This window comes from Crassostrea angulata, chromosome 6, assembly GCF_025612915.1.
Source record: "Crassostrea angulata isolate pt1a10 chromosome 6, ASM2561291v2, whole genome shotgun sequence".
In the NCBI taxonomy this organism is placed as follows: domain Eukaryota; kingdom Metazoa; phylum Mollusca; class Bivalvia; order Ostreida; family Ostreidae; genus Magallana; species Magallana angulata.
Genome location: NC_069116.1, coordinates 23598688 through 23614703, shown reverse-complemented (window position 1 = coordinate 23614703; position 16016 = coordinate 23598688). Strand labels below are relative to the sequence as shown.

Here is a 16016-nt window from a genome sequence, read left to right as displayed (position 1 = left end):
GTCTGGTCGAACTAGACGTTCGTTACAGTCCCGAACTTATAAATATCATATCCTATAACCGACCGCAATCTGGCGCCCAGTAATAAAGTGTTCAGCTGTTATCAACTTTTTACCACGAACGTTTTAATAACTTCTGAATTTCTAACAAATTAGCAAAATCAAGCACTCTGAAATGATTAAACAAAGCCTTTATGGCTAAAGAAAGGAATATACCTATTTTAACAGATTGTGCCATATACACTGAACAATGTTTTTAATATTTTGATTTTAGCGATGACAATTCTTAAAACGTTTTTTGGTCGAAACTTGGTTCCCAGTTACAAAAACCAGTAATTTGTTGGTCATAAAAATTCATAATGTTCTATATTTAAATGCTATACTTCTATATAAATACTTTGACGTTAAAAACACATGAAGAGAAATCAAAGACGGTAAGACCCTTAGGCCGAAATCGTACATAAGAAAACTGGTCAGAAGGTGCACATTTTTTTGTACTACTATTATCTGAACATTGCTTATAAAGTGGCAGCTGTTATTGTTTATCTAAAAGCTCTGAGAATGTCTCGTTAGATTTTACCTAAAAAATAATGAAAATTTAGTTAGTACATGTAATGTAATACAACAGGGACTGCAAACTTTTCTTTTTTATAAACATGTAGGAGGTGTTCGAACAAAAATATCTTTTTCAATTATATTTTCAGATTTTGAAATTGGTAAATGTTTATGAGCTTAAAATGCTCTATCAAGAGAGGAGTCAGCTCCCTAGTTCTCAAGCACATATATTTTTTTTTTCATTTTTGAAGAAAATTTAACAGACGATAGCAAGTCACTTTTTTTTTCTTTAAAAATATGCGTCTTTGATTTTTTTTGGCATTTTTAAAAATATCAAATTTTAAGGTAAAATCACCTTACAGATATTTACTCCATCGTATTCAACCCTATTTTCTTCAATATATTAACATCATATAATATAAGACATGTCTCCTCTAAAAAGGGTTCAACCACACAGTTCTTGACTGGGATCCAGAAAATTTGATTCATCGGACAGAAAGACAAATACATTAATTTTATTTTTTATTTCAGCCAAAGGATAATGCCCTTAAACATTTCTAACTGTACAATGATAGCATCAATGTACTTTTTCAATATTGTAGTTATCGTAACTGCGAATAAATATACATCAGTAACGTCAGTAATGTTTTCAAGAAATAATTGCATAAATAATTGTTGAAACGATCGTGTATATCTGTTACGAGGATAGTATACAACTATGATAATAAACTTGCGATATGCGGAACTATGGACGTATACAATTCAAAATTATATAATTTGGGGGGGGGGGGCTTCGCGTGGCCTAAAACACCTGTTACATCAAACTGATCTATTTTTAACTATTTCGAAACGAATGAAGATTTCCTCAATATTACAGATATCAATTTCCCGTGTATAAAAATTTAAATTGCAACAGTAATACCATATTTCGATTAAATCTTTATTTAGGAAAATGTTGCACCTGTGTAGTGATGTTGATGTTGGGATGTATAGAGAGGAACTGACTGAATTACTCAAATTGGCATGGCCAATGGTAAGCATACGATATGATATAAACTTTTTTTTTAAATGGATATAAAGTACAACATAAAACCATTTATTGCATTGTTCCTTGTAATCTACTTGCATATTAAATATTAATGAGTTTGCATTCATTTTTTCTAGAGTTTGCAATATTTAATGAACATACTTCCAAGACTTGTCAGTCAGGGTTTCTGTGGGCACATGGGAAAAGAAGAAGGAGATGGCGTTGCACTATCCATTAATGTACGTTTTTTAAGAAATGCATTAAATAGTATCTATAGTCTGTCGTAGGTTACCGTTTCCGTCATTTTGTTGTATGAATTTTAACAAAAATATACACACCTTATAAAGAAGAACAATTAAAATCGATGCAAGTCAAAAACTTCAAGGTTTCTTTGATTCATTGATTTTTCATCTATTCACATGCAGATGATTAACATGAATACAAACAAATTCCTTACGGAGATGTTTACATTAGATCTCAATTCGGAAGAAACTCGAGACAACTTGCACAGTTTTTCAATGTTATCATCTGGGTACTTTCATATCTGCCGCACTGCAAAATCTCTTTAGGTCACCAAAGTGACCTATTGCAATTGGTATTCGTCTGTTAAATAAGAGGGATGTGAATTCTGAAATTTATAACTATAACACCCGTTGGATTAAATTGGGGGGGGGGGCAAAAAAGCAAAATTGCATTACTATTTTAAAAAGCATCTTATTTACTCCCACGTATGTTGGAGAAAAAATAAATATATGATTACAATTTTTGGCATTTTAAGCTAGGGTGCATGATGTATATATAATCTGAGATTCTTTTAACTCTCTTCTCCCCCTTTTCATGAATAATTGTTTTTCAGACATCAAATTCGAATAAGGGTTTAGACTCTAAAATGAAGTTAAAATTATTAAATTAAAACCCTTTGATAGGTCATCTAATGACTGGAACTCAGGTTACCGTCAGGCCTATAGGACTCTTGTAATTTTAAGCTCTGTATTAAAACCTGACTAGCTAAAGAAAGCGTTTGTAATAGAAATTCATAGAACTATTGAATAAACATCGTGTAAACGCTGAGGTATTTATAGAAATCAGATAATTAAGCAAAACATAAATTAAGGGTATCTTGGGACAGAATATGATCAAATGATGATAAATAAGTATTATTATTGCTTTTGATTAACGTACATCAAAATAATTCTGTTGCCATTGGAATTAATAGGTAAATCTGAAACAGTCACCACCACATTATCATTTGATTCAAAAGTTCCTATTACTGGGCGCAATACAATCTATCTTGGAAAACTATTGAGACACTTTTCATTTTATATTTTCTTGCACGAAGTTTGTTTGACGTATATATTTAATAATAGAATCACACGTATATCATTTTTATCACCAGGTAAACGTCTCAAATAAGAAGATAACAACTAAACAATTGATTTGGTTGCAAGTGTACAAAACAATATTTGAACATCATATTTATTGCTCTTTTATCTATTTACAACAGGTTTGGTTATTTATTGGCAGAAACAAGTCAGATTAAGAAATGTTCACATTTTTATCCTCAATTGTAAAAGATGGCAGTACCTCTCCCTGAAGTGGCATATATTTCGTTGATGTGATCTTTTTCTTGAAAATATTTTTTTGGAAAGCATTTCAGAATGTCCTATAGCTTCAGGAATGGATCTAGTCGTTTCGAAATCGAAGGAAAGACCAAATCATTGTGTTTAAAACATTCTTCAAGTTTTGAGATTATTCTTTAAATATTTCTCTTTCTTTTGAAAATTGTTTCAATAGCTGGGTAAGAGTAATAAGAGTAATAAGAATGAAATGATCCAAGAAATATATATATGATGAACGGAATGTAAAAGTAAAAAAGAAATTCTAAACAGAATAAGAGGGAATGAAAAAGTATTGGTGACTTTTTTAATTAGATTGATCTTTAAAATAGATAACGATTTTCCGTCATGTTAGGTTACATTATTTTGAAGTAAAATTAAACGAGAGGTCACCACAGCTCCATCCTTACAGATAATTTATCTCTCTTTGCTAACAGATCGTGTCTGCTCTTGGCTATGCTGTGCTTTTAGGACTGTCTTCGGGGGCTGATACTTTATTCTCACAGGTTAATTAGTATTTTTTATAAACAAGTAAAGATCAAACGATAGGAAGACTAGTGGATGAATTTAAGTTATGTGAGTATTCAATTTGCAAGATGACAATTAAAAATTTTCTGTTTTAAAGTCAATATTGCTTTTGGCAACATTTGCTGTAAATTTCAGATTCAAGGGAGTGGAAACAAGGAGGAATTGGGTGTTGTCCTACAAAAAGGTACAGCTTAACAATAGCCTTTTAAATAAGAACTTCTAATAAATGTTTATTCCAAAAAAGACAGTACAGCTGAAAAAACGTGTGTGTTTAACTTCAGATTTACTCATTGTATCGTAAGGAAATAAGAAATAACGTTGATTGTGACAGTGGATAAAATGTACTAAAAATCCCTTTCAAATGCCTAATTAATGTTATTATAAGCTTTATAAACTAAAGGGTCGTACAAATCAAATTAATCTTATTTATACATATGTACCATGTGGATTTTGATTGACAGTACTAGTATTTGACACGTGCTGAAATTTTCGCACGACTACGGTCATTATAGAATATGAGGTAAAAGGGATTTCCTATGCTGAACACAAGAATTAACTTCGTTAAGATTTCTATTTATGTATAAATACCATAATTTCAAAATTTGAAAAAGACCCAAACAATACAATATTTTGAAACATATATACCATAGACTTTTTCTAACTGTTTTTAAAAAATTAGGGAAGGTTACCGTCTATTTCGGATATCTACGCAATGCCTTTTGTCCCTAGACCAAGGAATAAAAAGACTGGACTTGCGAATAGTGATACGAGGAATTTTTTGCTTCGATTGATAGAAATCACTAGAAGATGTACTGGAATTAATATATCGAACTAAAATTGAGAACGAGTGAACAGGGTATCCTTAACGTGGTTCCAATATCTGATAAAAACATATGTCATGTTAATAAATAAAAAATTAAATAGACAGAGGATATACGCTCAGAATGAAACTTAAAACTAGCTTATTATGTCATAAGCTATATCATAAAGCTACGTATACGTTCACGACTTTTTCAGAGGCCTTTACAAACTGATCGCTCATTAAATAATATCCTCTATACTACCCCATCGATTACAAAAAGAGTAATTATTTACTTTATAAAAAATAAAATTTATAAAAATGTAAAATAGAGCATTGTGTCCAAATTTTATAGAGAACTATTTTACAAAATTCAACCAGAGCGCCAAAGACATAGAATTGACGTCACTAGGTACGGCGAATATCCTTGCTTTATGCTTTACAAAATATATTATCTTCAGAAATATTTATTACAATGCATTAACATTTTCAGATCTTAACTGAAATGAATAAATATCTCAAAGCACAAGCTGTTGTCTATTTACGCGGATTTTACACGATTTAATCGCATCTGTGACATTACTTTTGGATCAACACTCGTATTTATATTATACTAGATTTTGACCCGTGCGTGCACGGGTTGACATTGCATATGATATCGGACATTTATGAAATAGATACATCGACACACCGTATATTGTTGACATTTGCATAACCAAGCTTTAATAAGCTTACAATAATGCTATTGATTTCACTACACTCTTCTGAGTTGAAATAATGTAACTGTGTCTGGGGAAAGGCCTTCACCACAGTTAAATGCCTCCCATATACCCGTAATGTAGCAGAAAATTGCAGAATTGCTCCAAAACGATTTTGGAGAAAATTAATAAAGTTGCATTGAAAATAACAGTCAAATTATTCATAACAAACCATTTTGAAGCTGTAAACACCTTTTTTCGAAAAGTTTAATTTTATAATTATTGCAGAATTCCACATTTCTTCAACAACGTTTTTTACACAATATGTTGCCATTCGAAACTCTCGGGATTTTTTTTTATAGTAAATGCACTGTGTTAGAGTTATCTCCCGTATTTTCTTTGATGAACAGAAAATATATTTCCAATGAAAATTTACAGCATTTGTTTTATCTTCCACAAATATCGTCTCTGTTTATCCATCCAAAAGTGATATTGTGGAAACATAAAGAGCCTCACGTGATTTAGCGTGAATGTAATGCGCATGCTTCAGATTGTAAAATACAAAAAATTCAGATGATTCCCGGATTTTTTTGAGAAATTTTCGTTGATTATTAATTAGCGAAGCTTGATTGAGAAAAAATAATAACAAATTGGTAATCTTCAAGTACCAATGATGTTTAGAATATATAAAACAACAGACAGTACTCTTCCGATTTATCGGTATTAAAGCCAAAAAATTCGAGTCTATCATTTTTATATAGTAGTATAGATTTGATACTTTAGGATGCCTCCTTGAGTTTTTATGAAGTTATAATATGATAAAGTAAAGTGTAAAGTGTTTGTCCTTTTCTGAGTATTTCAATTGGTTGATTAAACTTGGTATGTTTTTTGTTAATCTGTATTGAAGGTATGAACAATTTAATATTGCAATTAATCCAGCTCAAAATCAGACTTGTATACGAAATTGATGAACACCTGTCTATTTCATTATAAAAGGTGAAACATTCATACAGCAGATCCAATAGGCCCCAAAAATTTATGATTTGTTTCTCAGGCAGTGCTGCATCAGTAAAACTGTTTCCTTATCAAATTTGAATATCGTTATTTTTGGGATTTTTTTTATATCTTTTCATTTTTTATTTTTTCTAGTGTGAAATCTATGTAAATTACACCAGAATTTCTTCAGAAGTCAGCCTGTGTTCTGAGTTAACGATCGTGCTAAATAACCCAAAAGGCAATTTAATGATATTTATTTAATTCATAAGACATTTTCATAACCTCAATTAATCCTTGTTTTGTTTTTTAACTAGCGACTGTCTTATCTTTAGAAGTTATAAATACGGATGGTGCATCAACATTCTGTGCATTGAAAATAACAACCGATGTTAATAACTTTGGTGATGATAATACAATTTGTTGGTACATTGTAATTTGTTTGACTCTGTCAATTCAATGCTTAAACAATCATTAAACTAATTGTCAACATATGGTTTCAAAATTATACAGATCCACATGACGGTTGTCAATAGGTCTAAGGGTTGGACAAATGCCTCCCAAATAGCTGTATACAGACGAACATAGACTGATTTTAGTTCTCATAAACCGGATACAATTACAAATCATTTCGTCTATTAAATGTATGAATACATATAAATTAAATTTAACGAATTGGAAAATATTTACAAATTTTTAAGGGTTATTTTATTGTTTATTGACTTAAAATAATATTTAAACCTTGCCAATGTATAAGCTTGATGAATATCTGCTGATTAGTACACAAATAAAAAGATGGGATGATTGTAAAGTTGTGTCTTTAAAAAAAGAAAGAAAAAACTGCCAATCTCATCAACATTTAAACCTTTAAGTCTGAGAATATAATGATTAATATTTTTGCCTAACGTAATTATACCTGTAATTAAAAATTGAAAATAATTTGTTAATTTTTGCGTTTGTACAGAGTAGTTTTCGCAAATTACAGTACGTACATTTCAATATATGTCATACAAGTAATATATGATTACATATCCACTCAAATTCAGATTTGGTATATAAAAAAAAACTCGTATTCTGTATTGCTTGAAAAAAAATTTCAGAGTAAAATGTTTGATTTAACATTTTCGACAACTAAACCATGTCCGTTTTGCATTCTATAAAATAACATTAAAAGGGTACCCTGCAGCCCAGCTGGTGTGAAAGTCATGTCATAAATTTTATTTACAATGCAAAATTTAATGCAGAAAACCGCATCGAAATCGGTGCAAAAATAACGAAGTTACGCCGCTTCAAAGTGGCTATTTTTATCTGTTTTAAGAAATCCAATCAAGAGAAAACAGAATCAGGCGATAACTAGGCTTAAGCAAAAGTGATGTCACGAGGTTAACAGGGGGAGATACCCTTACAAAGCTATGCAAAATAAATTAGATTTTACAGCCAAAATAATTGATATAGGTTAATTTTTGGACTTATTTAGTTATTTTAAGTACTGTAGATTTAGAAATATGTTATCCGTATTTATTTTGTCACAGTAACATTTTTTTAACGGATTTTAAATTTTGCTATTCTCGTCGCCTTTTTACCGATGATTACGATATCTTAAAATACTTGCATGGGCTGATTATGTTCACTTTTCATTTTTTGATTACATAATATCATTTCACACGCGAATGATCCGAGACAATGGCACAGGTAAATAGGTAAACTAACGAAGCTGCTACTCCAGACACGTGTATATCTGGGGCATGAATACACATGGTACACGGGTCTGGTGAAAAATTAACGGGGGGAGGGGTCCCACCTTTAGACTGATAAAAAGATTTGTGTATAATGTGCTACTAAATTATCATATCAGATAAAACAGAAAAATATATCAGACTGTGCAAAATCAGGTGTTCATATGCTAATACATGTCTTATAAAGTATGACATTCAGTGGTTAAAGAATCCTGCATGAGATATCCCTATCAAAACGTAATCAGTAATGTTAAAAATGAATGCCTTTATTGTTACTTATTTACTCACTTTCTAAAGCAACTCAAATCCTTTTTTTAATGTAATTTTGTAATTATTTTGGAAGTAATTACGTTGATCTTTTATTTAGTCTCAATTTCTTATCTTATAAAGGGCAACTTTCTTTCAAGCGTTTTGGTCAGCAGGTATACTCCACATAACTTAACATGTTTTACTGACGTCGACTCATTATGAAATCTAAATATATTAATATGAATGATAAATTTTAACAAAGGATGCAAATAAGTGTAAAATGAAATTCTATTATCCTATTTTTTAAGAATACAAGGTAGACTCCATCATGCAACCATATTGGAATTTCGCCCTGATTTGTTATAGCTCACCTGAGCTGAAAGCTCAAGTGAGCTTTTCTGATTACCCGTTGTCTGTCGTCTCCGTCTGTAAACTTTTAACATTTTTAACTACTTCTCTAAAACCACTTGGCCAAATTCACCGAAATTTGGCTCAAAGCATCCTTATATTGTATTCAAAGCGGAGAAAACCTTAATACTTTAAAAAAAAAGTGGTGCACTTATATAAAAAAAAATCTTCTTTTCAAGAACTACGGAGTTAATCTTAACAGAATTTAGCATAAAAAATCCTTATGGGAAGGAAAATATAAATTGCAAGAATAAAGGGCAAATATGTTTCAAATTTGAGCTTATTTCAAAAAATACTAACAAGGGGGTCAATCAGTTTAAAAGTTATTCCGTATCTCGTGCAAAAGAGACAGAGGACTAGTCTACCATATCTCAAAAACGAGGTTCTTTGTTTGAAGCAGCCATTTTGGATGCATTTTGTCAATCGTAAAAAGCTCAATATGTTTGTTGTGCAACAGTTCACGTGCGAATATAATCTATGAAACATTGAAGATATATTGGTGCCGATATTGTGAAGTAAATTGAGATAAAACATTTCAACGCGTTGTCAGTTTTACTTGTGACGGTGGTATTAGCTTGTTTTGGTTTTCGTTTCATTTTGCTTTTTAAACATAACCTCTAAAGAGGTTATAAATACGGGTAGTTGTATTGGGTCATAGAGTAGGACTAATGCTTCCAAAATACACAGAAGTGCATAAACTGATTTTTTGTCACTTACAAAACGATTTATCTATTTTATGTATAAAAACAATTTTAAAAAAATAAAACAATTTGGATAAGTTTTTTTAAAGTTACTTATAATTCTACGAATGGCGCTGAAATGTTTTTTGATCATTAGAATAATCTTGCTAAACAATGAAGTACTTGTGTACAGAAAATCATGAATTATTGTATATAAAAACAACGTTTTTCAAACAGTTCTGACACATTATAATTATAAGGATATCTGCATTTAATATCATTATTAAAAAAAATCATCTTGGTTTGTAAGCAATTGTTGTTTTTGAGGAAAGTTGAAAATAATTTATTGGTCTGAGTACAAAAGAGTGATACATGTATGCCTGACAATACATTGAATAGTTTTTTAACATATCACGCGACAAAATTTCCAGGCAAATTTTTTCATCATTCAAGTCAGGAAGGTTATAAAACTTCACACGAGCTTACACCAGGTAAACAATTATTAAAGGGGAGACCAATTAAGTTTTTGACTATGGCCTTGGTGACTTTGGTCACCAAAGAGTTCATCACATCGTCGGAAGCCAACGGTTAATTACGCGTCGTTCCCCTCTACATTAACTGGTAATTTAGAGAGGAACAACGCGTAATTAACCGTAGGTTTCCAATGATGGTTCAAACACTGTGTACTGGCTTCCAGACAATCGACATGGTGTATTCATAGAGCTTGGCATCTTAAATAAACACAAAAAATATATTAACTTAGATGTCATTTTTTTCTAAATCTTATAAATGCTCAGAAAATGGAAATTAAGTTTGATTCTTTTTTTCATAAATACCAACTCACCGAACAAAATATATTGCAGGTTAATGATAACTACCTTTCCAGTATTTTCATCATATAAACTAGATATGTATTGCATGACATCTGAGACAAAAGATTAATGACTAAAATATTGGCATCCTTTAATTGTGTATATTCAACATGTTCAATTTATGATTACACGCGATAAGGTAGGCCCACAATGGGTTCTCATTTTTAAACTTATATACTTGTGAGAAAATGTATGAATTCTTTTATCTTTAAAAAGCTAATACTGTTCACGTATGTGCAAAAATTGCAGGAAATATTGTACCGCTGTTATATATAATTTATATATCGCAATACATTTTCACCTCCACCCCTTTATAAAGTATACTCAGTCTTACATCAGAAAAATTATGGTACTTAACTTTGCCAAATATAAAATTTTACTGTTCTTAACTATTTAGAGAATTTTAAGTCAAAGTAGTTCGCCATTGTTGTTCAGGTGAGCAATGTGGCCCATGAGCCTCTTGTTGATCCTGTGTTTAAAACATGTTATTATTTTTTTATTTCATGTGTTTGTTTTAATTTGCATGTTACTTTGATTGTTATTGGTTTGAAATTATTATTAATGAATTATCGGGTAATAAAGTGGTAATTTTATGTCTCATGCGAGGAATAGACGTACGTTACCTTGTACAAATTATATATTATCGATATTACTAGCATTAATAATGTCATGTAAAAAATCCTCCGAAAGAATGGCAATATTAGCAAAAATTTCTTATAACAATCGTGCTTTGATTGATTGTCAATTTTTTACATAGACTGTGAAGTGTATTACATATGTGACTAAATTCATAAAGTATTTATATTTCGATAAAACAATGCATGAAAACAAACAGTTTTCATGTTTCTAATATAGCAGCGTTGATCCCGTTACGTCACATTTCATCTAGCGCCAAATCGGCTTGATTCAAATACTGTTCAGGTGTGAAATTAGGGGTCTCCACAAATATCTCAATAAGTACCTATACGATCGCAGTAAAATTTTCAGGATGATGTTTTTCAACTTAGATCTCCACAATATCAAAACTTGACCGACACTGCAGGTACCTTTTAAACCTATTTTAAAAACAGCACGCACCAAGCGCGAGTTAGCGCTTACCAGAGTAAACAAACCACTATTGCATATGTACGAGGAATAAAGTAGATTATAACAACGTTATGTTTGCGTTTTAAAATAGGAAAGAACATGTCCTTCATAGTTGAAACTTTAAGGGAACGTGTTGAAGGTGGGGGGGGGGGGGGGTGTACACATATAGAGGCTAAAAAGTAAAGTTTTGTGACGACAAGCTTTCCGTAATTACTGGCCTTGAGTCTCATTCTATAGTAGAATATACATTGTATGCATACAAATTAAACTTAGATTTTTTTCTTTGTTGTCAGTAAATAAACTTGCACAATAAATTGTATCAATAAAATTATTATTTGAAAGGTCAACTTAAAAATCAAATCATCCACATTCTTTTATACAAATACCGTGCAATGAATCAAACATCACATAATAGGAGCAAGCTGATTAGACATAGTACTTGTTAAAACACCCGCACCTGACCACAGCACAGAATCCATAAAACCCACTTTTATTTTTGTCAAACAGGCCATTCATGCTACTTGGTACATGTACCTAGACATTTAAGAATCATTTAATATATCAAAAGAATCTACCTTTAGGGGAAATTGATTTCCCGAAAAAAAGGCACTTTTAAAAATCAAAGTTCATTTTCTAGTGTACATATTTCTAAAATTTTCGAATTTTTATTCAAAACCTAGCATATTGTGCTTATAATTCTTTAAGTTGGCTAAACATTTATTTTGCAGTAAAACTATCTATTTTTGCATTGATTTTGGCTTAGAAATCCATCAAGACAAGTCCGCCCCGCCCCCCCCCCCCCAAAAAAAAAGAGATATTTTGATAGGTTTTTGATAAAAAAAAAAATAAAGATAGGATCTTTAAAAGGCACCCCTGTCATGAGGTCGCAAATTAAAAAAAATTCAAAAAATTTAAAAACGTTTTTATTTTAGTGGTTTATATTTACGCCTTATCAATGTTAGTTTTGAATAGCTCAGATTGTTTAACCGCTGTCACTTATCGCATATCTAAAGGGGTATTTTTGTATCCTGGTTCGATTCCACCAAGTGTTACAATTTTGTTTTGATTATTGGTTTCAGTAAAAACCTTTTTATTTCTCTAAACAGGATTGTGCCTTTTATATTTCACTCCGATATTCGTCCTTTAGTGTACGTGTGCTCTCCAAATTAGACATACTTATGAAAAAGTATGTACTGAACTGAAAGCAATCAACCGTAAGTATACGTTAGGGAAGCACGTTTTGAACAAAGACAAGAATCATTCACTTTGTGTTACTCGATACAGGTGCCTCGTAAAAAAAACATGCAGAGCAAAAACTGTTTCGTTTGGCTCTCAAGAACATCTATAGGAAATGATACATTTGTGGAAGGAGTACTGAAAGTAGATATTAATGCAGCTCATTATATGCAAAACGTGTGCATTGATGACACTATATTCCAAAAATACAGGAGGAAGGTTTATAGATTAGACAACAATCTCTGTAATTTGAATTTTTCGTCCCGTTGCCATCTCAGCATAAAATACGCCCCATTATACACAGGATACAACAGTTAATAAAAACAAGAGCTCATCAGTTGAATGTACAGTGAATGATGATAGTTTTCAAACGCCTCGTAAAAATCCGTCTACACCTACAAGCATCATTCTTCCTATTTCTATTGGAAAAACTAAGACGACGTGCATTATGTGTCACAAAGAGTCAAAAGGTTTGCGTAGCATTCCACGTTCAGCTCGTGCAAACATTTTTCATGCAGCAAGGTGTGCTAGGTCCAGATAAGGTTGGTAACTTTTGTGTTTCTTATTTGAGAGACAACCACGTTCGAGTGAGCATGACATTGACACGTCTAAACTTAGAATAGCTTCTTTCAGAGGACAACGAAAATGAAATCACAGATTTACTCAGTAGAACAACTGTACCAACGATACAGTAATGTAAGAATGTACTTGTCAATCGTTCTGAATAAATAAGTTCAGATAAAAAATCTTGTAAAACCTTTCTTTCTTAATAGAGCAAAGGTAATAAGGGTCTGTTTCAAAGCCTGATGATATATAAGAAAAAAAAAATCCCTGATTTTTACGTTATTGTGGACACGGCATATGTGAGAAATAAATCATAAGCATTATCATCCTATACGGAAAGGAAGTAAAATCAAACATTTCTTTTTTTTTAAAGGATATTGTGTTAATCTTTTCGATAGAATGAAAGAACATTTAGAAAAACCTTTAAAATCGCGTCACTTTCGATAGTTGCTTATATGTCCTTAGTTTTAAATAAACGGATTTCAAGTTCTTGTATTATAGACAGTAATTTAAAATAAAATTCTAAAACAATAAAGTAAAACAAAAAAGCTTCTTAACTCATACTGCTTGGACAACGACTGTAAAACTTTTTTCAATCACTATACATTATAAGAACTAGACCTAGGAGGTTAATGTTTATGTAAAGAAATGGAACGGGAGTCGATATGCTTTTTGTAGAAACAGAAATCAACACAGACCCTTTAAATTTAGATTAATTCTTTTCTTATATACAAGTGATTCTTTAATGTATCTAGTTATACTTAGTAATAAATAGAGGATATCTATATTGTGTGATTCTATATTTGCTTTATCCAACGAGCTGAAATGGTGTATATATTCGCGAGGCTTGCCGAGCGAATATAAACATTTCAACGAGTTGGATAATGCAAATATAAAATCACACAATTATAGATGTTCTATTTATCTCATACAATTTGATTTATTTTATGAAGCTTTTGAGACAGTCCCTAATGTGACCCGAATTGTTTTTCTTTTCAAAGATTAAAAACGATGATGCAACGTTGTGTTATGCGGCTATTGTGACCTTGCGCATTACAATTTAGTGGACGTCATTCCTGTTTTGATTTAAAGTTTCACTGAAATAAACCTTAAAATAATTTTTTAGCTCTAAATAATTTTTCTTAGAGCTTATTCACTGGAAATTCCGATTAGAAGACTTGAATAATCAAGTTTGTTGACATACACAAAGTTGTGAATGCTCGTTAGTTTGAATTGACTCGAACGAGGAACAGTTGTTGATGTTTAATAAAACAAACACTAGTTAGGCTAGCCTTATGATTCGAAATTGAAAATAGTGAATAAGGATGCTTACTGGTGGTGGAATAAAAGTCTTATGAAACATTATTTCAGTAAGTTCTTGTATATAAACACAACTGGAGCGCTCTGTTTTCATCGCGTCGTCAGGATGAACTCCTTGAAAGTTAACGTAATTTGCAGTTTCATAAACTTCACAAAGCAAATTGAAAGTTGGAAGTGGGCTAAACTTATCAAAAATCTCGACAAACAAGAAAAAAGGGTCTTGTGGTTCCGGTTATGAATAACTTTGCGAAAAAGGTGTGTGTGTGTGGGGGGGGGGGGGCTAACCGCCCCCCCCCCCACCCACTTACAATAGCCCCCCGGTTCAGATGCCTGTGCTACGCAGTTATGTGTTTTCTTTCATATTTGTAATTTAAATCTTTGACAAAATCAATTTTATATTAATTTTTTAATTTTTGTAGTAGATGTTGTAGTTATGTTGAAAGTACTAGCAAATCTTCGAAAAAAGGTCACTGAAGCGTTGAAGCGAGGGGTTGTGTCAAAAATAGTTCGGACCGGAAATATTTGATAAAGCATCACCCGTTTGATATAGCAAAGGTTTATCACACGGGTAATATACACCACACGTATGAGATAAAGGATATTATTATTTTTTTTACTTATTTATGACACTTTTATCATTCAATAGTATTCACAAATTATGAACACGTTATTTTATGATTTATCTTATAATCTTACCTGTGTTTGATAATTTTTTACGTGCTATCATTTTTGGAAGATTTAAAAACAAACTGTTTTAGGTACATTGATCATGCTTCTATGCTGTTTTCCATGTTGTGCAATACTTTTGAATACTGATTTAATTTGTCGATTAGTTGGACAAGATGAAGAAGTTTCAAGGTAAGACAATTCATTAAGAAAAATTAATTTTTTTCAGTATTATTTTACTGATATTTTACATAAATGTATGATATCAATTTAATTTTTCCTTCAGGGTTGCAGGAGAATATGTGACTATGATGATGTCGGGTTTACCAGTAAGACACTCTTTTATATCAATAATTAATATATTCAGTTAGCTAACCTTAATTCCATTGATAAGAATTTTCACTTAACGACACTTAGCAGTGAAACGTTTTTTATCGTTTGAATATATGTATATCGAAATATACTTGTTAAAGAAACTTTCTGTTAGGAGGATAATGTGGCGAGCTTACATTGAACTCAGACACCAAAACATAGAAAACCGATAACCTACAATCAACCGCTCTTCTGGCAAACTAAAATCCACCCACCTACCCCTCTATCTACTTTCCAACTTAGGCTAAATTCTTTATTTACTTAACTGTCTAATGTCTATCTCTACTGCCCCTTGAAACTCTTGCTTCTTCTGCTTTCAAACTTTTGCTTTAGAACCTGTCTTTTGCTAAACTCTACTACCCCTTGAAACCCTTGCTTCTTCTTCTCTCAAACTTCTGCTCTCAAAACCTGTATTTGCTATACTTAGTTCAACTAGTTATATACTGACCAAAAGTAAACGCTCGGATAATAAACGAAAAATGGATTAAACATGAGCAAAATACCTTGATCTGACAAAAATGGACATAAATTAACATTACATGATATCAATCAAACTTAAAAAAAAACATAAAAGTAGTCATTAGATATAATTCTACTACAGTTATTGCCAAGAT

General features: G+C 31.4%; 1 protein-coding gene across 3 annotated transcripts in view; it reads left to right on the top strand.

Moving 5' to 3' along the window:
* Positions 1-1489: 1489 nt before the first annotated feature.
* The window catches only part of LOC128188201 (multidrug and toxin extrusion protein 2-like), a 29309-nt gene continuing 14782 nt past the window's right edge, over positions 1490-16016 (top strand). For 2 of the 3 annotated variants that reach the window (XM_052859111.1, XM_052859110.1), the window contains exons 1-6: positions 1490-1585; positions 1717-1818; positions 3633-3701; positions 3859-3907; positions 15123-15222; positions 15317-15359. In XM_052859111.1, the coding sequence (XP_052715071.1) occupies positions 1505-1585; positions 1717-1818; positions 3633-3701; positions 3859-3907; positions 15123-15222; positions 15317-15359 (444 nt within the window). In that variant the 5' untranslated portion in view covers positions 1490-1504. Of the gene's footprint in view, positions 1586-1716; positions 1819-3632; positions 3772-3858; positions 3908-15122; positions 15223-15316; positions 15360-16016 lie in introns of those variants that run through there. The other variant, XM_052859112.1, reaches the window with a different exon arrangement.